The 25,344-nt window shown below is 36.0% G+C and overlaps 1 protein-coding gene across 2 annotated transcripts; it reads right to left on the reverse strand.

The window, feature by feature from the left end:
* Positions 1-2,194: 2,194 nt before the first annotated feature.
* On the reverse strand, positions 2,195-25,212 carry LOC150106240 (uncharacterized). 2 transcript variants are annotated; one of them, XM_090393055.1, is made up of 5 exons: positions 25,026-25,212; positions 23,475-23,595; positions 20,259-20,401; positions 16,292-16,400; positions 2,195-2,672 (listed from the first exon to the last, which is right to left on the reverse strand). In XM_090393055.1, the coding sequence occupies exons 1-5, from the start codon at positions 25,105-25,107 to the stop codon at positions 2,489-2,491; spliced, it is 639 nt and encodes a 212-aa protein (XP_090249181.1). In that variant the 5' UTR covers positions 25,108-25,212; the 3' UTR covers positions 2,195-2,488. The 2 variants fall into 2 exon arrangements, with proteins under 2 accessions (XP_090249181.1, XP_090249180.1); XM_090393054.1 differs by lacking the exon at positions 25,026-25,212 and adding an exon at positions 24,763-24,900.
* Positions 25,213-25,344: the final 132 nt, after the last annotated feature.

The following is a 25,344-nucleotide window of genomic DNA, read 5'->3' on the forward strand; positions in this document are numbered from 1 at the left end:
GTTGAACACAATTCGAGCAATGAACTCTTCAGACAATATAATAGGTTGGACAAAATAAGATGTTGGCAAATTGGGCCAAAAAATTAGAAAATTAATGACTATATATCATGCATTACATTCACGAAGCGATGTTGACTAGCTGTCTATATGAAGAAGAATAAGTGGACGAGGTCTGCCACAAGTGAGACCAACAGTTGAAGAAGAAGAAAGTAGTTTAAACAATTACATCGACAACAGCACTGAGCAGATTCTTCAAGCTATTTCACAAGAAGGCCTTCTGAAAGTAATACGAAATAAAGTCGATTTGAAAAAAAACAAAAAAAAAACAGGAATAGCAAAATAATCGATATGTGCGTTGGAAAAATAAATCCTTGTATGACCAGTTTCTTCGAGATACTGATGTCTACAAATAAGGATATATATTAAAAAAGAAACAGAAGAATTTATTCTAGCAGCTCAAGAACATGCATTTCAAACTAATGCAATCAAAGCAAAAATTGATAACATCAATAATAACAGTCAATGCAGTTTATGCTATCAGAAAGATGAAACTGTAGAACATTTGATCAGTACCTGCAGTAAGTTAGCCCAAACTGGCTATAAATACTGCCATGATCAAGTAGCCAAAATAATTCATTGGCATGTATGCAAAATATATGGCTTCCTACATCTGATAACTGGTGGCAGCATAAAATAGAGACGGTATTGGAAAACAATACAGCAAAAATTCTCTGGGATTTTAAAATACGATTGTGTTTCAATCGGTCTTTGAAACACAATCGACCTGACATCACAATTATTGAACATCGACAAGTTTCAATTATTAACATCGCAGAACCCAGTGATAACAGTATTAACAACAAAGAACTGGAAAGAATTACTAAATATCGAGATCTGGCAACTGAAGTTGACTAGCTGTGACCTAAACATACCAGAGTCATCGGAAGTGCAATTTCAAAGAAGCTATCCAAATATTTACAAGAATTAAACATCAACGAATTAACTTCATATGATCTACAAAAAAGGCATTACTTTGAACAGCTCATGTAATACGACGCTACCTGAGTTGTTGTTTGATTGATATATATTTTGTATGTAATGTAGTCATTAATATATATATATAGCCAAAACAGAGCTAAAGAGCTAGAGGATATAGTTTTCAGGGAATACTTCGTGGGGAGGACTGTAACACAGAAGTGAAACATAGATAGAAATAAATTTAATTGGAATAGCTTATTCGGTGAGGCAACAGCTCTACTGTAAGTGAATGTTGAGTAGCCGTTGCTTGTAGGTTTAGCTGAAAACTGGGGCATAATGGATACTAATTCTGCCGAACAACGCCGGTGAAAATATCTGTAGAAGGGACAAAATTTAAAAACTGACCGCCTAGGGGGGGAGGCAGTTACTGAACGGTTAGTGAGATAAGAGTCATTAATCAACCTAATTGCTTTCATGTGAATAGCATACCGAATATTTGGAGAGGAATTAGATGCACCATCCCATATTTGAGAGCAGCATCCGACGGTTAGGTGGATTTGAGATTTATATAGATTAAGTAATCAGACAGAAGAAAAGTAAGGTCTTCAGGGAAAGAGAATACAAAATTTACTGGAAGGTGAATTGAATCTCAGAAGACAGAGCTGATCACTACTGTTGAGTATTGTCAAAGAGAATTAGGCAACGTGAATTGGTTGTTATTGCTTCATTATATGATGCTGAGGAGATCACTTTAGCACACATTGCAGATAATTTTGAAGTTTGAGATTTTTTAACACTACCAGGTTTTTCCTATTGAGTAGGATGAGTGGAGAGTGCTCTTCATCAGTGAGACGCTAAACAGGCTTGGAGGTCAGTGAGAGCAGGTCGTTTATGTATATGACGAAGAGGATGAACAAAATAGCAGCATCCCCGAGGAACATCTGCATTAATGTCACATTCTGCTGCACTTGACATTTCTGCATTAATGTGGAGATGTCAAGTGTAACAGCTCAGATTTCTCCAGACCATTCCGCTCTGACTAGTTGGCAGTTCTCCAGGTGTCGAAGTTAACTAGTTTGAAAGTGACACTTATCACGGTTTTTTTTATTGTTTGTATAGGGAATTACTTCTCTGCTGTAGGGTGAATGCCAGTTGAGTATAACATATTGAAGATAAAGAAAAGGTGATCAAGGTGATAAAAAAAAATCTCTTAAAATAATTTCGAAATATTTATTCTGATAGGAGAAATCGAAACCGAATTATATAATTCACATACAAAATATAGAATAATAAAGGTACTTTAGCTTATAAGCGGAGAATATTACAGTTTCAAAGTACTCGTTACAATAAATAATTAATACGAGTAGTATAATCGATGATGCATACAGTAAGTAAAGGATTGCAATTGATAATATACAGACAAATAAAATAACCTTCATTTTATGAAACTTGGCCTTTAAAGGAAATTTAATTTCATTATTACAGGTATTATCACTATAGCCAGCGGCCACTACAGAGCACTGTCCATTTTCATTGAAGCACTAGTGCACTCTCCGTAATTAATTTTCGGACAAACCTCGGTCCAGAACAATAAGGTATACTTCTTCACAAAGCACCGGATCACGTTTACTGCTTCACTGTTGCATTTTTGTTCTATTTCTTTGGTGATACAGTCGTAACTGTTTTGAATGACTCTGCAAAAAAAAAAAACAAAAAAAAAGAAAAAACAACGAAATAACTATGTTTAAATAAGTGACACCAACGGCTTACCCTTATATAAGATTAAATTTTAAAAGATGCAGAGAGAATGAGAAAAAGAGCATTCTACAGACTTTCGATAAAGTAGCTGTCGAAAGTCTGTACAATGACAGAGAAAACAATGAAAGTATATCATCATAATCATCTAATCATCATCAAATTCCTGCCATGTAGCCTCAAGGGGGGGTGTACAGGATATGATAGCACTACATAAAAAAATTTCATTATTACTAACTTCCTATCTGCAATTTTCCTCCGAATCAGTCTGTTACTTATCAAGACTCCAACATTATCAGATCTCATATTTCTATCGTCTAAGGCAGTGCTTCCCAAACTTCTGGATGTCAGGGCCCCCTTTGCAAAAATTAAAATATTTCACGGCCCCCCTCGAAAAAAATCGTAATAGATACATATATTATTATAATATTAATTGTATTTATATTCAATACAAACATACACAGTGAATATTGCAAAAATCAAATGCATATATTACATTTTTTGACTCTTACCGTTTGGTTCTAAAGACGATGCGGGATGTTCTGTAAAATATGAAATACTGTCATTTTATTTTTAGTCTGTTTCTGCTTCTTCTGATTGTTCGCGGGAATTTTTTTATATTTTTTTATCAGCCACTTATCCATCTCAGGGTTAAATTTTTTAACGTAGAATAGATCAAATAATATCACCTCTTACCGATACTGGCACACCACAGACTGATAACATGAAATTAGTGAATATTACCTGAATAAGGGAATCACCGGACCAGGAACATTTTTCTCTTTTGGGACTTTTCTCCTTTTTAAGGTAATTAAGCCTAACGCGAAAACAGCAAAGGCAATTTGCTGTTTTCAGCATAGTTTCTGTATGAGGGGACATGTGATTCATTAATTAGTGTGTTTTTATCCCAGTTGTCTCTAATTACACTATTTGTTGAGAAATATATTACACAGACTCCTCATACCTTATTCACTGGCATAATAAAAGTACTTGTTTTTATTGCCTCTGCAGTATAGTGGCTGGTAGGGAGGGCGGTGTTGTGTACCACTGCAAGCGAGTTACTATCTCCCCACATGAACTTGTTTAAGCATTTTTTCATGTGTGAAGTATATGCGAAACTTTTATTGGTAACAGAAAACTAGCTCGAATGACAGTGATAATATAGAACGAGTTTTGATATGTATATAAAGTCAATACCAACAGTCCCTGATTACGAACGCGTGATGAAAGGGACAGGAAGATTTGGAGCTTCCCTGGAGAGCATTCGAAGTAAATACAATTAACCACTGCTTTGAAATGAAACATATGAATAAGCAATATTTACTAATATTCATTAAACGCCGAAATACGCAGGAAACAAAGTTTGAGAACCAACACCAATGTGTGAATTTTTCCATTAAAATATAAAAAATAACAAAAAAGAAATAATAAATAATAAAAGTTAAATATGTTTCTTTTAAAATAAAAAAATCTACTTAGTCTTAAAACATTTTAAATTTATTTTCATTATTTCACGGCCCCCTCAACAAAACCTACGGCCCCCAAGGGGGTCGCGGCCCACAGTTTGGGCAGCGCTGGTCTAAGGCACTTTGTACCGTATCAATCCACCTATATCTTGGTCTTCCTCTAGGTCGTTTTCCTGCCAACCTGGCAGAGAACACTTGTTTTGCTAATCTTTCTTCGCCCATTCTATTTAAGTGGCCAAACCACCTGAGATTAACTCTGCTAACGCATTCCTGGATGCTGACAGTGCCAAGTTCTTTCCTAGTATCCACGTTTTTAATATGATATTGCCATTGATGAAATCTTTTCACGCCTCTAATCTTTCTGAGGACTCTCATATCTGCGGTCTCTAGTGTTTGGTCAAGTGTTTTACTTCTGACCCAGCCTCTCAGATCCATAAGTTAAAATCGGTCTGAACACTCTCTTCTAAACTACTAATTTAGTGTTCCGACTAATTTCTCTCTTATTCCATATGAATTTATTCAATTGTCTTCCTACCATACGGATTTGTTGATTCTGTTGTCTATTTCCATATTTAATTTACCATCTTCACTAAAAATCGTACCTAAGTAGCTGAAATGTTTTACTTGTTCCACAGGTTCTCCATTCACAACACAGTTGACATTTTCAATGATTCTGCCTATTTTCATTGTCTTTCTCTTTTTAATGCTGACCTTCATACCATATCTATTAAAACAGTTATTCAATTTAGTCAGAGAATCTTGCAGACTTGTAGCTGATTTTTTAAGAAGTATTACATCATCAGCATAAAACAAAAAGCTGTCATTAACTTCTTCAATTTTGATATCATGTTTAATACTTTCCTTTATGATGTGATCCACATAGATAATAGATAACTGAGGGGATAATATATATCCTTGTGTCACTCCAGATTTAACATTAAACCACCTTCCTGTACTTCCTTCAATTCTAACTGCTGATTTATAACTCATATAAAGACTAAGTATTGTTTGATATAATGCCCCATTGACACCATATAACTGTAGCGTATACAATAGCTTTTCTCTTGGAACCTTGTCATATGCCTTTTCCAAATAGACGAAAAGTAAATACAGATCTTTGTTATATTGCCATGATTTCTACACTATTCGTCGCAAAGTGATGATCTGATCCTAACAGCCTCTATTTGACTAGAATCCAGCTTCTGTTATTCACCAAGCTTTTCTTCCACAATTCGTCTTCACCGTTTCTCAAGTATACTTGCATATATCAAGTATACTTGCATATATCTTACCAGGAACACTCAACAGGGTGATACCTCTGTAATTCAGTTTTATTCCCCTTTTATATATCGGTGCTATGAGAGCTCTACTCCAATCATCGGGAATTCGTCCCTCTGTCGAAGTCTTCTGCACTATGCAGTGCAGCCACTGTAAGACATTTATACCACCAAAAATCTCAAAAAAAAAAAAAAAAATCACCAGGGTCAAAGATTGGTACTCTCAACATAAGAAGCCTGAACGGCAAATAAATGGAGCTAGCTGAGTGATTAGATAAGTACTAGATCGACATAATAGGGGTTACTGAAACAAAAAAGACAAAATATGGTGAGATCATTCTGAGCAATAAATACAAAATGTATATTCAGGCAATGACAATCAAGGAAAAGAAGGAGTAGCCATAGTATTCAACACTAAATACGAGGCTAATCTTCTAGAATGGCAGGCAGTCTCAAGTATAGTGATGTAGGCAAATTTGAGAATGAGAAACTGCACAATGAGACTTATTTGTACCTATGGTCACACAAAAGGTTCTACAAAGGTAGAAGTGGAGGAATTTTTTGATACTTTAGAAAAAGCAACCGACACAATCAAAATGGAAAAGTTGCTCCATGTTGGGGATCTAAATAGCAGAGTAGGAAATGATTGTGAGACATACAAAAATATTTTGGGAAAATTTGGAGAAAAGAGCAAATCTAATAATAATGTCAAATACCTGTTGGATTTCTGCTCAGGACATGGACTGGTTATTACTAACACCATGTTCCAACATAAAAATGTGCACGAATTCACATGGAGAGAAGAGGCAAGGAATAAGAAAAGTCTCATTGACTATGTTATTGTTGATAGTGATGTTTCCTCCCTGGTGCCGGACATCAAAGTGTACAGAGGATTTGAAATTGGAAGTGATCACTGTTTAGTCTTGAACAGGATAAAATTCAATTTCATGTTGAAAGGAATAACATGTAAGAATGTTTTAAAGAGAACAAAAGTTGAGTAGCTCTCAGACGTGAACTGTAGACTAAATTACACAATCACGATTCAAGAAGAAATGAAAGAGTTTGAGAACAGCAACCAAACCTTGAAGATTCAGTGGCAATCCTTAAAGAAAACACTGAATGATTCAGTCAGTGAGGCATGTGGTGAGGTTGCCTGCAAGGATAGCGAAATCAGAACTCCATGGTGGACATAGGAAGTAAAAGAGGCAGTGAAAGAAAAGAAGAAAGCATATCATCATAAGTTAAAAAGCCTGGACAGAGGGACGAATACCCGATGATTGGAGTAGTCTCTTAGTAGCCATATATAAAAAGGGAAATAAAACTGAATGTGAGAATTACAGAGGTATTTCCCTACTGAGTGTTCCTGGCAAGATATGTGTGCAAGTATACTTGAGAAAAAGTTGAGAATAGTTGTGGAAGAAAAGATTGGTGAGAACAAGCTGGATTCAGGCCAAATATAGGCTGTCAGGATCAGATCTTCACTTTACGACAAATGGTTGAGAAAGCATGGAAATATAACAAAGATCTGTATTTAAGTTTTGTCGATCTGGAAAAAGCATACGACAAGGTGCCAAGAGAGAAGCTATTCAATACAGTACAGTTATATGGTGTCAATGGGGCATAATATCAAGCAATACTTAGTCTTTATTTGAGTTGTAAGTCAGTAGTTAGAATAGAAGGAAGTACAGGAAACTGGTTTAAAGTTAAATCTGGAGTGAGACAAGGAAGTACATTATCCCCTCGGTTATTCCTTATCTATATGGATCACATTATGAAGGAAAGTGGTATTAAACATGATATCAATTTGAAGATGTTATTGTCAGCTTTTTGCTTTATGCGGACGATGTTATTTTTCTGAATAAATCCGCTACAAGTCTGCAAGAGTTCTTGACTAATTTGAATAACTGTTGTAATATATATGGTATGAAGGTCAGCAATAAAAAGACAAAGACAATAAAAATAGAGAGAATCGTTGAAAATGTCAACTGTGTTGTGAACGGAGAACCTGTGGAACAAGTGAAACATTTCAGCTACTTAGGTACGATCGATTTTTAGTGAAGATGGTAAATTAAATATGGAAATAGAGAACAGAATCAACAAAGCTGGTATGGTAGGAGGCAATCGAATAAATTCATATGGAATAAGAGAGAAATTAGTCGGAACACTAAATTAGCAGTTTAGAAGACAGTGTTCAAACCAGTTTTAACTTAAGGATCTGAGAGCTGGGTGAGAAGTAAAACACTTGACCAAAGACTAGAGACCACAGATATAAGAGTACTGAGAAGGATTAGGGGCATGAACAGATGGAATCATTGGCAATATAATATTAAAAACGAAGATATTAGGAAAGAACTTGATATTGGCAGCATCCAGGAATGCGTTAGCAGAGTTAATCTCAGGTGGTATGGTCACTTAAACAGATTGGGCGAGGAAAGATTAGCAAAACAAATTTTCTCTGCCAGGTTGGCAGGAAAACGACCCAGAGGAAGACCAAGATATAGGGATCGATAAGCCACCTATATCTTTGTCTATATTTCTATCGTCTAAGATACAAAGTGCCTTTATTGATGATAATGATGATCATACAAAAATATTTCTAGTCGAATATCATGTACTCCTGCTGCCTTTCCATATTTCATTCCTTTGATGGCTTTTTTTTCTACTTTAAGTATGGATATGTATTCCTCACTGCATGCCTGGTCAGCGTTTTTTATCACTGTGCTGTCATCATTGCTTGTTTCATTTTGCAGTTTTTCAAAGTAATTACTGCATACCTCATGCATATCTTTTTTCTCCCGTTTTCATGTCACCTTTATCATCTCTAACTCCTTTTACAGTACTCGTTCCTCCATTCCTAAGCTTCTTCAACAACTTCCAGAATATTTTGTCACCTTCTTGATATTTATTTTCTATGTTCTTGCCAAAGTCCTCCCATGACTTTTGTTTAGCTAGTTTCACACACTGTTTAGCTTTCTTACATTTGTCTCTGTATTCTGTAAGAGTAAAAGCTGACTTATTTGCCAGGAACTTTTGATATGCTTTCTTCTTTTCCTTCAATGCCTCTTTAACTTCCTGTGTCCACCATGGAGTTCTAATTTTTCTATCCTTGCAGACAATTTCACCACATGCCTCTATAGCTGAATCAATCAGGATTTTCTTTGAGGTTTGCCACTGAATCTCCAAGGTTTGATTCCTGTTCTCAAACTCTTTCATTTTCTTTTCAATAATCTTTCTGTATTTTAGTCTACTGTTCACATCTGAGAGCTGCTCAACTTTTATTCGCTTTAAAACTTTCTTACATGTTATTCTTTTCAATATGAAATTCAATTTTATCCTGCTCAAGACTAAATAGTGATCACTTCCAATTTCAAGTCCTCTGTACACTCTGGTGTCCTGCTCCAGAGAGAAAACATCACTATCAACAATAACATAGTCTATGAGACTTTTCTTATTCCTTGCCTCATTTCTCCATGTGAATTCGTGCACATTTTTATGTTGGAACATGGTGTTAGTAATAACCAGTCCATGTCCTGAGCAGAAATCCAACAGGTATTTGATATTATTATTAGCTTTGCTCTTTTCTGCAAATTTTCCCCAAATATTTTTGTATGTCTGACAATCATTTCCTACTCTGCTATTTAGATCCCCAACAAGGAGCACCTTTTCCATTTTTATTGTGTCGGTTGCTTTTTATAAAGTATCAAAAAATTCCTCCACTTCTACCTTTGTAGAACCTTCTGTGTGACCATAGGCACACAAATAAATCTCATTGTGCAGCTCCCCATTCTCATATTTGCCCACATCACTCTACTTGAGACTGCCTGCCATTCAAGAAGATTAGCCTCGTATTTAGTGTTGAATACTATGGCTACTTCTTCTTTTCCTTGATTGTTATTTCCTGAATATACATTTTGTATTTATTGCTCAGAAAGATCTCACCAGTTTTTGTCGTTTTTGTTTCAGTCACCCCTATTATATCGATCTGGTGCTTATATAATTCCTCAGCTAGCTCCATTTCTTTGCCATTCAGGCAAAGAAATGATAGTAGCGATAGTAGCGATAGTAGTTGATAGTAGCGATTTTTAACTCTGGTGATGTTGAGTTGGGGTGTGTTTTCAGATTTGTTCCAGTAGCTGACTTTTCGCTATTCGCCCTGGATCCCTTCTGAAAATAACGCGGGGGGCATGTTTAACCGGGCGACATCCCCAGCCGGCATGAAAAATTGTCATATTGTACATTTGTATATTGGTTTAAGCCAATAAGAATACAATTTGTTTGGCTAAATCCCAAATTGCCAGCCCATCCACGTTCGTTCAGTATCCAGGTAGATACCCAACAGGGTGCACCACGAGAAGGTGAGGATTGGGCATTAGGTCAGAAGCCCTGGTCGGTTCTCGCCATTCCTTTAAAGGCTATGTGAAGGTCTCCTCTCAGTTATACAGCTTTGACCATTAAGCACCCCTAATGGAAGTACGGTAATTATATTAATTTTTTTTTAAATTAAATATATTAAATGCATAACAAACGATTTTAAATGAAATGAAGGGTAGTGAAAATAGAGGATCCACCCATGTTGCAGTCGCATGTGAGGTACTTGTTGGAAGTATTTACTCTCAAAGGCACAAAAAATACTCTTTGTAAGCACTGAAAGATCACTCGTGCTGAAATTCAGTTTTCTGCCTCTGTGCTAGGATACTGAATCTAGAACCCTATTAATGATACTCTCTCTCTCTCTCTCTCTCTCTACCAGTAAAATTCACCAAACAAATAAAGTCAACCATCTGTCATTTCATATGGAACAAAACAAACTGGCTTTCCTACTCCAAGCTATGTATTTCTCTCAAAGATGGAGGACAAAACTTGATCTCCATTGACAACAGGATAACAACGTTCCGCACTCGTTTTCTCCTTAATGCCCTACAACAGGAAATAGCACACAAATGCACCACTGAATATATTTTCACCTCTGCCATTAGAGGTCTCTCTCTCTCTCCACAACCTTCAGAATGACAACAGCGCTCGTGCCAATGCATCTAACAAACTTCTACAAAGATGTCCTTCGAAGATAAAAGAAGCTAAATCTCCAGCACACAGTGAAGATAGCATCCTTTCCTGAAATCCTCAAGGAACCCATCTTCCACAACACGATGGTAAGAAACCCGACCACTCAGAAAGAGATTTTCTTTCCTCCATGGAGCTGGCGAGGCGTGAGGATCTTGGGTGACATCTTTCTCCGAGCCTCACCTGGCGCTTTCCAACATCGCTCGAAAACCTGGAATACGGGAATCAGGCTGAGCAGATACACACTGTAAACGCCGCTTTTCAAGCCGCTATACCTGACAGCATAACGGAAGAGGGGCTTAGCCCTCCAAAGTCAGAAGATCCGGTGCCTATCTTTTTGATAAAAACTAATAATTCATTGGAGAAACTTACACCCAGCAACTCCAACAGAATCTACAGCACTCTAATACAACAGTCGAACCAAAGCACAAGAGCCATCAAACCCGATGCAGATATTCAGTGGAGAATGTGGCACAATGTATTACCCACTCTAACTATATTACGAAAATTTAACTCAGATGTCTCATATAATGCCTGTTCTGCTACCGATCAGGAACAGTCCAGCATATCTACTTGGAACGCCCAATCAACACCCAATTAATCAGTTTGTCTCGGGAAACGGCAGCTCTCACCTGTGGTAGTCTTCATACAGGAGAGGAGTGTTTCAATCTCCTCCATGCAGAGTCAAATAATCATTCATTCTGCAATTACCTCTTCATCACTGCTAAAGCGGTAATATTACAGCTTCTACCTCAGACATACAAGACCAGACAGCTCGGCAACTTCACAGAGAGAGGCAGCTGACCAACTCCTTGCAGCCTTCAAAAAAAAAGGTGAGAAGTCGGATCCTATAAGAGCATCACCACCGCAGGCTAAACAACACCCTAGATCTTTTCCACCAAGACTGTAATCCACGGAATCAACTCCTGGCTGAGCAGGGCGACTACATCATTGTCCACTTTCCAGCATAGAAGTGACATCATCCCCCCCCAAGAAAAGGGGAAGAAAGTTCTTTGTGCTTAACAGTGCGAATATCAATCAGCTATCACTCTCATGTAAATAGAAAATATTGTCCTATAGTAACTGTTATGTTCTTCCACATGCATGTCAGATTGTATATTCTTATCAGTATCATGTCAAAATAACTGCTAATGGCTTTAATGTAAAAAAAAATATATATATAACTTCTTATAACTGATATTTCCATGTAACATACCTCAAGAAGAGTATGAGCATGTAACCTCTCTGTTTGACTGCAGAGAACCAAAAATCGGTTAATCCTGTACATAAGATTGTTATGTTTATAATAAAAAAATATATATCCATATAATGATGATGCAAAATGAAAGGTGCAAGTTGATAACTGATTTCCCTTGTAAACAAGATCATATCCTTCAGGATAATCCTTCTCCTAAAGACACTTCAGTCCAATTATGCTTATGTCAGCACCTTCGATTACATCATGAAATCATCCACCAGAGGACTTACACTTTTCACAATCCTCCAAATGGCTAGTTCTGCCACCACCTCCTAAACTATCTCATTTTTACAAAGATGCTCTACAGCGGTGGAAAAGTACACAACTTCATCACGCACTGACAGGATTAACAGAGTCAGCTGTACTAATAGAACCACTGTTTCCGAACAAAAACATAACAAGTCTCACAACTGGCTAGCCCTCCCTTTCCCTACATGGAACTGGGCAGGAATAAGAATCACAGGGGGACCTCCTGATCCAGATGCTAAACTGGAAAACACTAACAAGCCTACCAATGAATAACCCAAAAACTGAAAAGCAATATGAACTGATGCAAGTTGCTATCATAAATGCTTTCCCAGATATCGCTACACCTCAGGGAATCCGTATTTCTGCTAGAAACTGTTGGGAGCCTACCTTTCATCTTGCATAATCTGAAGCCTCACTTCCAATTCTTCCCTCTAACTACAAGAAAATATACCACTTCCTCATATCGGTGCTTCCAACCTCGCCCTTCGTATATTCATCCTTAACCCTCTCATTTACTAAGCTGCACATGCCACCTAGTTTTCAGTGGGATCTTCCACATAAATCGAGGTGTGACAAACCAGATTCCGACATGGAGTGAAGGCTATGGCATAACATCTTGCAAACTCCTAATAAGCTCCACAAATTTCAGCTAAGAGAATCGGAGCAGTGTCTACTCTGCGAAGTTTCAGACACCTTGGAACACAAATTCCAGTAGTCTGGAATTTGTGTTCCATGGTGTCTGATCTGAATTCATCTGCGCCAAGGCAGTCATTTATAGTTCTTACCTTAAGCACACAAGAAATAACCTGCACCCATCCATCATTGAATCAGAACAAACCCTCATATCATGTAGTCTACGTCAGAAACTACAAAGCAGGCTTTCACTGGAATCTGATTATTACAAAGAATCAGGAACTGTCGCAAAATTCATAGAGGAGTGGAATCTAACTGGTACCATGTTCTGGATTGCCAACGACAATACACTCCAGCTGAAAAATAATTAAAATAATACTGAACTGTAATATTGACTCTTACTGAAAAGACAAATCCCGTCTGCCACCAAGGTATCTTTTTTCCCTCATTTGTATTGTATATCTGAAAAGAAAATCCTTTTTTTCTCTGTAATATACATTCTTATTTAAATATAAAGAGCCAATAGGCTTCATTTCGGCGATATAAACATTATTCAGATTAAGGGGATATTAAATCCCACATTGTTTTAAAACCGAATAAGAAACTCAAAGATTGGAATCAGAGAGTTTCATGCCGAATATAGTAAACTATAAAAGTATCGGCGATTACTAGCGTGAGCTAATGCAAGTAGTCCTAGTACGTAGTACAATCTCGGGCAACTTGTTGCAAAGGTGGGGAAAGTTCTGATCGCTATTCTTGGTATTTTCCATAATGTAAAAACACATTTCCTAGGAAATGTAAGCTGTTATTACATTATGGTGGGAGGTCACTACCCAGACCGGTTTCAGCCTTTTTTGAGGCTTCATCAGTGAGTAGCTAGACCAATTAATACCAAAGTGTATAGCGAAAAGAACTTATATACTCTGCTATATACGAGTTGTCCAAAAGGTGCACCCATTAAGTATAAATATAAAGAGCCAACAGGCTTCATTTCGGCGATATAAACATTATTCAAATTAAGGTTACTTTTATAGATTACTATATTCGGCATGAAACTCTGATTCCAATCCTTGAGTTTCTTATTCGGTTTTAAAACAAAGTAATATCTCCTTATTTGAATAATACATTCTTACAATATGTAAATAGTCCCCTTTTTTTTGTTATCTTCCAATGTATATTTTATTAAGTTTAATAAAAATAAAAAATAAATATCCATATAATGAAGAAATGGGATGTTGAACAGGGATTAATAAGGCTTCAAGCAATCCTATAATGTATCATTCAGTCAGTAATTTAGTTTGTCATTCAATTGAGATTGGAATCGTCAATCAGTTCTCATTTACTTGAGATTGCCAGGCGAGCCGACTGAAAACAGCGATGACGTGATTTTACTGCATAAGTGTTGTACTCCAAACAGTCAGTTGTTATTTCTTTATTTATTACAACCCAGTTTATGTATAAATTGACTGTACGTTCTCTTCATTTGATCCTTCGAAGACACGTTGACTATTCAGAGTACTTCTCAATATTCTAGGAACCTGAAGTCCGGTATCGTATGGTGGGTATCATTATAAACACCTGCTTTGTTCCCCGCCTGACATCGGGAGGATCACAAGTGACGCTAGTTACGAGACTGGACTAGACTTTTGGCACGCGAAGTCGCTCTATACCATCCTTAGGGCTGAACAAGTGCAGAGTACCGCTCTTCTCTTCGGCCAGTCAATGGTACACACTCTTTCCTCCTATCAAGGTTAGCACCCCCTTCCCCGATAAGTTTTCTTTCTGCTACAACGAAAACAAGTGTTAGAAAGGAACTTTCCTTTCTCTCTTAAGGTAGTACTGTCAGAAACACCGTCGTTAGTCTTATCATCATCAACTCTACCGGCTGTATCTTTTAATTGTGAACAAGATCCATTTCCGTGTTCCTACTGCCCTCGTTCTTTCTCCTCTGGTCTGGGTTTTCACCGATCATCTGAACAACCCGTCGAGGCTAATGCTCTAATCTCTATAGGACGGGTCAAGGCTAGATGGACCCCTTCCAAGAAGAAGAGAGAATTCTTACTTCAAAGGCAGTGAACCTACTAATTGCTGGTAACCGAAACATTAATACGGTTCTTTAATTTGTTCTACTTTATAGATCCTTCAATACAATTAAATCACGCAGAAAGTTGGAAAGTTATAGATCATCAGTTAAGACAATGTTAGATCATTTTATTTATCAATTTAGTAATCATCAGGAATTCATACCCCGTATAAATACATATTTTTTTAAATGAAACTTCTTTAGAATCTTATTTGCTTCAATCTGTACAAGAACCTCCATTGGTCTCCTACTACCATCGAACGCTTAAGGAAATTATTTCTAAAGCTTTGATTAATCGGAATTTCGTTGATCTTCTTGTAAATAATTATATTAAATAAGTCTTTTGTCAAAAGCGGCGTTTTCCAGCAGACACTCGGCAGGCCAATCCTACGTAGAGCGTCGAGGTGTTCTTTTGCAAAAGAATAAAAAGAGAATACGGTCGCATGCAGGATATGTATTGGCAAAATCTTGACGAACGCACAGAGGTGCGTTCATCAAGAATAATGTTGGAAGAAGAAGTTAATCAACCATGTTCCGATCAGTTTTCAGCATTGCAGCATTTTGGAGGCAAGTTCTTTGATTTACCACCTGTATTTCAGCCTAATAGCTTTAATCTTCTCCATTGCATCCAGGTTGTCTTTATTATATGATCAATCAATCAGAAATTATAGCTGCATTTCCAAAAAATTCTTCTGCTCCTGGTCCTTATGGTATTACTGCAATTGAGTTGAAGAATATTCTTCTCAAGATCCTACGGTACATGCTTAATCTTCTCTTGTTTATTAAGCATATTCCTTCATTGCTTAAAAAGTCAGACCATTTTCATACCATAAAAATCAAATGCTACTCACGTCTAAATACAGACATATTACTATAATTTCCATATTTCTTAGACTATTCCACAAAATATTGGTAAAGCGTTTACAAAAGATATTTCCTCATGATGTTAATCAAAGAGCCTTTATATTGATCTTTATATAATCTTAGTCATCCATTGCAATTAGTGTTGGAGATAAAACATCGTCTGTTCCTTCTATATGTCGCATTAGACAGTTATCTTTAATATTATTATTGATGGCTTTCTTTCAACTATGCCACCATATATTGGTGGTTTAGATGATTGTCAAATAAATGCGATGATGTTTGCAGATGATTTTATGCTTGTTGCTGAAACTAAGATGACCCTTCAGGGGTTGTTAGAATATACCAATCAGTATTTTACTCCCAGAGGTCTTGCTGTTAATGAAGACAAGTGTTTCACATCACCCTAATACCATCATGACAGGAAAAAAAACGAAAATCCAAAAGATTGCATCTTTGATGTAGAGTAGTATTCTGGGTTGGTTCATGTTAAATACCTTACTGTAGGAACCAAATATGAATATTTCTTTCAAACCTCTCTCTCTCTCTCTCTCTCTCTCTGCTTTATCAAGTGAACCTTATCAAAGGAAAACGATTTTATTTTGTCTCTCAAGTCTATTCCATGTGCAAATTTATTTCGGAATTTAAAGGGAAAAAAAAAAAAACTTACCCACACATGAAAGTTGCTAAGCTCTGATCCGTAGAATCGGTGTCATTCCATCCGAAGCAGCGGGTCCTGCTAACAACTGAAGTGACACATTCCTTAGAGTTCTTTAAAACTGAAAGACGTGAAAATAGCATGAGAAGTACATTAAATTTTAGCTATAATGTATAGATTTCGCTAAGTACCGCTTGTAATTGTAATGAGACTGCACCACCAGTTCGTTTCCCCCCTTTTAATTATTTTCTCTGCTTTTCCACTTTAGCCTTTGATAATTTCTCTATTTATATGCTCGTTTGATCTACATGCCTTCTGTAACTGCCTCTCTCTCTCTCTCTCTCTGACGAATTAGCATTGAGATCCACCATTGCGGATACAGACTTACACGTGCAAAGTCACAAACGGAGTTTTTTTTTTACAAAAGAAATTCAAAAAATGTTCCAATGGCCTACGAATGATAAAGTTTTATCGTTTAATATATTGTTTTCTCTTACTTTAAATGCTACACCTAACATTTTTTCTGTTCAGAGGATTTTCATGTTTTCTTTTAATGTTGTGCCAAAACTTTATCACAAACATAATGTCTAGTGCACTAAAAATTAGCAATGGATATTTATTATCCTTTTATTTAATACTTGTCAATCCTCAAAATAAGCTTCATTTAGTTTTTTTTTTTCTTCAGTCATCATCACCACTACCATTGATACGTACAGGCATTTATGACACCGTTTGATCCAATACTTTGTTCTGCTTGCTGTCCTGATAGTTCCACAGTGTTTTCATGTTATCTATTCATCCATTTCAGATCAGATTTATGAACTTGAAAATATTTGAACGCTTCATCTAAGGATGCACTTTACTTAAAAGTTCACTAAGAAAACACAAATATGTACAGCTGGTAGCACTGTTTAGTTTTAGGATTCAGCTGAGACAGTTTAGGCAATGAGCCGAACTCATAATGCTTGTCATTAAAGCTCATTCTCCTGGTGTCTCTCATATGTTTGCGTGTGCGTCTGTGGGGAATTAAGTTTCTGGAAGAAAAATCTCTACCATCCATGAATAAGACCGAATACTCGTCTTCATTTTGAAAAACCTTTATGTTCATACTTGCACCCTAAACGGGATTCACACTCAAGCTTTCCAACTAAAATCCACGTACAGTTTTTCTGACTGATCTACAAGGGTGCGCGACATTATTTCCACTTGTAATCGTGTGTGTGAGAGAAATTTATAAAATTAACATATCTGTCCGCCACGTCTTGTTCATTGCTGACAGCGACTTATATATTCCTAATGAATCTGACGGAGCCAATTTTGGATTGCGTCGAATAACTTCAGCTATTAACTCAGCTACGTACTACCACTCTTCCAAAATTTAAATGATCAGGAAGATACGAGCTTGCTGTCGGAAATCCACACTTCACGCCTTCTCTGTGCCGAATCACAGTTCATCTTTACATTTATATGGTTAGTAAGGAAAGCAAGATTATTGCACAGCAAAAATGATTTTTAAGCAAGTAAAAATATTTTATTTAATATTTCTGTTTCCACCCAAAAACAGCAGATAATGAAGAAAACAGTTGAAATATTTCCAAAATGCAGCATTTTATTTTTAAAAAAATATAATAATTTTCATTAAAACACTATAAGTGATTAAAAAGGAAGTCACAAATTCTTGGAAAATCTAATTTAGCTATAATATATTGGCTTATACTTTCTTGTGACAAGTTGGATTTTTGGATTGTTGGACATGTCCCCCATATCAGTTATGAAGTTATTCTTTTCACCAGGCTTCAAATGTTTTGTACCATATCTACACGCTATCGTACCGGTTTCATTGAATGTTTTTTATATTTTCTTTTGTATGCTTTTATTTCATGTAATTCTGTTTTCCTTTCATTATGTTTACAATGCTCATTTATAATACCTATCACAATCTTATATTCAGATGCTCCCAAGTTGTTCAGGGTTCTCTTCTTGTTTTTGAGAGCGGTAGTACGGAAAAAACAGCGTAAAATAGTTCCAGTCCAAATGAATTTCAGAGATATTTGCCTCTGCATATTTTGGCAATCTCTGTCTTTTTTGCCTGTATTTTCAGAATGGATATTCAGTGCGTGATATTGGAGGATGAATTTTTGATAATATTAATTAGCATAACTTGATTGCGTTTACTGTACTCAAAAAATGAAATATGAAAGATGTGAAAGAGCTGTCTTATTTAAAAATTAATCTATGTAAAGAAACATTTTAAGCGTGGAATTATGAATTAAATAAATAACAGAATAATAATATTAATTATTATCATCCGTGCCTTAAATGCATTCACCATTTCCCCGCTCACTTCACTCTCAGACAAAGCATTCCAATCACCTACCACTCTCCGCGGAAAAACTTACTCATCACCAGGAATGGCCTATAATCTCCTGCTTTGGTGAAAAACCTCATCCACATTAATCTGAAAATAAATCCTTTGGAAGTTATATGTCTCAATTATATCACTTCTCTTATTCACTAGACTGCAAATTGCACTCAACATATTCTTATGCTCAATATTTCAGACTAGAAATCACCATAATCAATCGTGTTTGGGGCTTTCCGATATTTCTTCATCCTTTTGAATACCAGGTAATCAAATATATGCACAGTAAATGCGGCCTAATCAAAGCTTTATATAATGGATCTATAACATCCTTACTTCCACAATGGGAATCGTTCGCATCATTGCGTAATCATCTGTGCTGTCTTAACAATTTTAGGAATGTGTCCTCAAAATTTTATATGCTTGTCCACCACCACCACCACTCTTCAGATCCCTCACCTACTCTGAGATATCTCCCACCAGTTTTACTCTGCATTCCATATTTGCTTTCCGAATTTTAAAACCTTACACTTTACAACATTAAACTGACAACCACATTCACTCAATGTATTAAAGCCCTATTACTAAGCCACATCTGCTTTCTTCTCATTGTTCTTTCCAACTTTATATCATTTCCAAACAGCATCTCACTGATCAAACCTTTTCTAATAGCATTTACATAAGCATACAAACTGCAGCGACCCCTAAACAGAACCTCGGAGTAGACAGGACACATTCCTACACCATTAGTGATTTTTTTCGTCTGGGATATCCCCCACCCACCCACACACACAAGTTGCTAGATACTTATCAGACAACCAATTTCTGATCCAGTGCACTAATCTACTATCCAATCCCATCTGTTCTTGTAGTTTAATTACCGGCGTGTCATGCAGTAATTTATCAAAGCCTGTTGCGAAATCTAAGTATTCCACTGTGGATGCATCTCCCTTGTCCAATCCATTCGTCACCTTGTTTGTAATAAGTAAGTAGGTTGCTAAACACCGTCTTTATTTAGCAAACTTCTACTGATCAAAGAGAATGCTACCTGTCAACCCAGTTCCTAAATTTTAGTCCTTAGTAACTTTTCTAACACTTTAATAACCATAATACCTAACATACAAATTGAGTTATAATTTGTAGCTTGAGTCTTATCGCCTCCTTTATGAAGTCGTGTTCTGATGTATTTCGACAAATTTGGGATGAATGAACTCGATAAACGCAACAATTTCATTACTCTTATTTCGGATACTTCTGGCATTCGTATACAAACATAATAGCTTAGTTCTAGAACAAGTCTCATCATTGACATTACTTCTCAGATGTGACTCCTTCATACTTCTCCCTGGCCATTCCTCGCTATCACGACCAATTCTACAACTCTCTCAAGACTAAAAAGGTTCCCGGTATCCCAGGCAATTTCAATCCTCTTTTGTCTAATCAATCTTACATCTACATCTCACATCTGATCACACTCACATTTACATTCATAAGCTCTCCTCACTTTCATGATGTTCCACACCATCTCTCACTTCCTCATTTATAATTTAACCATTTAATTTATAGTTATAAATGAAAAAATTCAAAACTTAAAGAGAAACTAAACCTGCGATTTACCATTGTGATAATCTGTATCTTCTTTACAGAGATCTTCAAGGAAACGGATGAGTTCGTTCATATAATCGGCGCCTTTTTTGTTTTCAGATTTGCAAGCGTTTTCTACAGACGTCAAACATTTTGCAATTGGCAAGAATTCAGATCTGAAAGGAAATGATATATTCAAACAGACATAGAATGCAGAGGTTGTAATGTTTTACGGTAAGTATGGAAAGGTAAACCTAAGTGCTAGTGTACAATTTTTTTACATGGTATGCACAGTGTTTCTCAGAATGTATGGAAGTTTCTCATCGTTTATTTATTATCTTCATGTCAAATTCGTGACAACTGTTGCATATTCTAAACCCCCCCGCCTTCAACAAAGGGGTTGCATAACTGCCGAAGTCCATTTCCATTTACGATAACATAGCTGAATACTCAGAAGTATTAAAACCATTCTTCCAAAAACTTTTTCAAATTTAATTTAATTAAAGAAATTAAGAAATTAAAGACAATTAAAGAAAAATTAAACTAAACTGAAATAGAGCTTACTTGTGAATACAACTCCTGGAAAATAAAATTTTCCTGCATTTTATTCTTGACAATCGGAAACTTTCAAACATTGAAATCGTTTGATGACTTTCTCACACCATTTCGCCATTAAAAATCGAAGAAAAAATGGGAAACGGACGAAATCTACTTATGAAGACTAGTAATCTCAGATAACTCTAGGAATGAATCTTAACGTTGATTCGGCAAGTAAATGAGATGCCTTATTAAGCAAAACACAGAAAGTTGGCGACAGTATTAGATATTAGTGATTAACATCATAATTTAACCTGAGCGTAAAATGACCAGAAGACTCTTCTAGGTTTCAAAGCCGTTGCACTTAATGATATACTTTGGAAAGATATCTTGGTTATGAAACAAATTTTTTAAAGGCAAACTTAAAATAAAAAAAAAGAAAGAGAGAAACGCATTTCCCGCATATTATTGTGCAGTCAGAAATGATGACTATCTCGATTTTAGGTGAGATTAGGCATCTAATAATCAGATGGCCATCACATAGAACTGCAGTTGCATTTGAAAGCTCAGCATTTATTCTGAGAGCTCTAACAAGTTATTTCCCACACTTGCATTATGCGCTTTGCATTATGGGGGATACCAAGGCAAGTGATCAGAACTTATCCCACCTTTACCACGAGTTTCCCCAGCTGAAAATACTTCAGGCGCAAATTTTGTTTGCTTACACTTGTCCCCTTTTTTTTATCCCCTTAATTAAATTAAGGGGATAAAAATCTCTTATTATTTTACAGCCAGTATGCGAAACTCTAAGATCGAAAACTACGATCTAAGATTTTCATGCCGACGAACTATCGGCGAATCCAAGCGTAAGTGACCACTTGGTATTACCACACACCAAGGCAACTCGATGCAAAGGTGGAACAAGCTCCCTCACTATCCTTGATATTTTCTCATAATGTAAAAACACACAGCTCCTAGGAGATGTAATACTGCTTTACATTATGAAGAGAGGTCACTACCCAGACCGGTTTCAACCTTTTTTGAGGTCTCATCAGTGAGTAGCTAGACCTAGATGATATCAAAGTTTAAGTGAAAAGAACTTACATACCTTCGCTATACGAATGCCAGAAAAGTGTGCCACTATATTATATTATATTATATTATAACTAAGATGAAAAGCCAAACAGCTATTTTTCTGGCGAAGTTAATTAAATTAAGGGGATAAAAATCCCTTATTATTACTCACTAATAAGACCTCAAAAAAGGTTGAAACCGGTCTGGGTAGTGACCTCTCCTCATAATGTAAAGCAGTATTACATCTCCTAGGAGCTGTGTGTTTTTACATTATGAGAAAATATCAAGGATAGTGAGGGAGCTTGTTCCACCTTTGCATCGAGTTGCCTTGGTGTGGTATTACCAAGTGGTCACTTACGCTTGGATTCGCCGATAGTGCGTCGGCATGAAACTCTTAGATCGTAGTTTTCGATCTTAGAGTTTCGCATACTGGCTGTAAAATAATAAGGGATTTTTATCCCCTTAATATAATTGGTACAAATTAAGATTAGCGACTGCCAATTTATAGACAGTCGATATTGTTACTCTGATGAAATAAGAACAATCATGCATTATATATATATATATATATATATATATATATATATATATATATATATATATATTATATTTTAGGCTATTTGCTTAAATAAAATTAATTTTTATGTATTAGGAAACCACTTACGACAAAGATTTAGCAAGCAATAGAAAAGTTGAAAAACAAAATCTGTTACCAGTTTTTAAGAAAACATAGGATATGAATTACAATATTTTAAGTACGTCTAAGTTACCTAATTAGTTAAGAATATCATTAAAATTAGCGGTGAAGCGTGTATGTTTTTGTCTCTTATCTATTTTAATCTTTATTTTGGAGGCCCCTTAATTTATATGACCAAAGTTAAAAATCGGGTGGCTTCTGTGTATAATAGGATACATTAGTTTGGAGTTAGTAATAAATGTCATTTTTTAACATCTTGATATATTTATGGAAGAAGTATGTGATTCAAAAACACGGGTCAGTAGCATCATGAAATATCTTAATAAGCACTAATAAATGTTACACCATTGTAATATTTATTACGATGATATTTATTGCCTCCGAGTGTGTTGTTTTCTTGACGGTAAGCTGCATTGTTGAGATAACGTCAATATGAAAATAACTGAACAAAAACTAGTCGACACAGTGCAGTCCTCGCGAATACGCTCTCGGTCTTACAGTGGATAAACAAGCAAAACATCTTGCTGAAATATTTTTCTCCATTCAACCACTTCGTCGAAGAGTGGAGCGATTAGCAGTTAGGCTTACAGTTCGAGTCCTGGCTGTCTCGTTATGGTAGCGTTGTGTGGTCTAGATTAATTTGCACACGAAACTAGATGCTTCTGTCTGGTAATAAGGGAAAGAAAGTGGGAGTTCTCTGGTTGGAAACGCGAATAATGTGGGAAAAAAATTAAGAACACACACACACACAACAATGAACAATGGTGGTAAGAAATCATGCACCATTGTAGAGTTGTAAAAGCAAAGACGATGCATCTCCTTAAAAATTAGAGGTTACAGAAAAAAAATGATCCGAAGAAACAAAGCACTAAAGGAATTTAAAGTAGATACTCAAACAAATGTGCGTATTTTAAAAAAGCAACTAATATGTAAAAACTTACGTGCATGTTTCCTCCACAGATTTGTTTTTAAATTTCAGAAAGTACTTTGGATCTTGTAACTTACTTAAGCACGAAGAAATTTCATCCTTACAAGTAACAGAGATACCTTCTTGGAGTAGACCTGGAACATTTCATAAAAATAATAATTATTATTTTAAAATTTTTCCGCGTATAATGAAAAATATTTCATAATTAAGAACCAGAATTCGATAAACGGAACCTTTAAATGATGTCAAGACGCTTTTACTAGGCAACGAAATTGCTTATTAAATGAAAGCAAAGATTTATTAGAAAATTAACGTTACTATTAACAGCACTGCAAATGAAGTTCAATAACACTCCAGCATGATTTCTGATGCGATTTAAAAGCTGAAGTTGTTTACTAAGTTCGACCAACTCAACCTTATCTTTAAGAGTTTCAATCTCTTTGCCTTCTTCAGCAATCCAAGTTTTGCCACCCAGAGATCATTTATTCCTACTGTACCACAAACATCAATTCTTCACGGTTTGCAGGTTTACACCTGAAAACCAAAGAAACCATGAAACCATTAAATTATTTTGCAGTCTGAGCCAAAACTTAATCGTGAGCACATAGTTAATAGGAAATCTTTGGTTTCCTAAACCTTGCAAGAGACAGCAAAGCAATTTCTTTGCTGGAATGAAGTGAACCATTCCAGTAACACCAATACGCAATTATTACGGCTTTTTCCTTTCTCAAAAAAACTATGTTGAGATTATCGTCAGAGCTCAAAATTTACTCGCCTTAGCTTTGTATTATCACAAAAAGGGCTGCTTTTGTGTTTTAAGCAATTCGCCCAAGCTAAGAAAGAAGAAGAATGTTCTCAAATTAGATGTTTTCTGATATTGTTTTGCTTTTTTCAGGGAAAAAGGGGACTGCTATCCCCATATGGTACTGGATAACTCAGCTAGAAACTAATATCGCTTACGAGTTGTTCTTTGCATTGTCGATTAGATTTGGGCGCTGGTTTCAAGTGATTCCACTTCGTGCATCCAACGGAGTATGATTAATATGATTCAGTTCCAAGTGAAAAACTTTGAAATTGAAGACAGAAAATATACTGGGAATTAACTATTTCTTGTTAAACTGATGCATTCAGAACAATGTTTGCTTGCATTCAAATAGGTAGATATTAGCCCAATATTGAACATGTAATTAAAAAGGCTTAAGAGAACCGATTTGCTTCGAGGTTACTTTTAACGATGCTACCTAAGATTGAAGAGGATTCATTCAGGTTTGTTAATCAATATATGAAGATGAATACTTAACTGGAATTAGTCCAGGAGAAGTAATTCTTGCTTGTAGTTGGGATTTTCTTAATGCATGCACAAAAGGAAAATATGGAAATTCCAGTTGACATCTCTAACGGATGGACCGTAAGAAAAGACCCTCTCTATTTCTGAGTAGAAATGTCGAACAAACGTAAGTGCTGCAGATCAAAATCGAAAAGTAATCTTCCCCAAAACATATATAATGCTGTTTGTCAAACGAGCAGAAAAGACGTTTCATTGAAGATATCAAAATGCACTTACCAGAAAAAGCAAACAGAAAAAGCAACATCGCTATTATTCTGTAAAAGTTGTGTTTTCTCGATGCTGTTAGCTCAATCTTCATCACTTATTTTACCCTGTTTTACTCACAAACAACTTTCGAAGGGAATTTATCATAACAGAACATTTGTTATTGCAGGAGTTAACATTTCGTCTCGTTCTGACTTTTCTGAATCACGAGATTCTTTCGAGGCATTTAAAACAACGAACGCGATTCAAGTGCACGAAATCAAGAGAAAGGCCAATCGAGTTCCACACATGTCGGTGGTATAGCGTGGAATGTAAACAAATAGAGGCAATC

Source organism: Typopeltis vanoorti, chromosome 5 (assembly GCF_054136105.1).
Source record: "Typopeltis vanoorti isolate ZY-2024b chromosome 5, IOZ_Tvanoo_1.0, whole genome shotgun sequence".
In the NCBI taxonomy this organism is placed as follows: domain Eukaryota; kingdom Metazoa; phylum Arthropoda; class Arachnida; order Uropygi; family Thelyphonidae; genus Typopeltis; species Typopeltis vanoorti.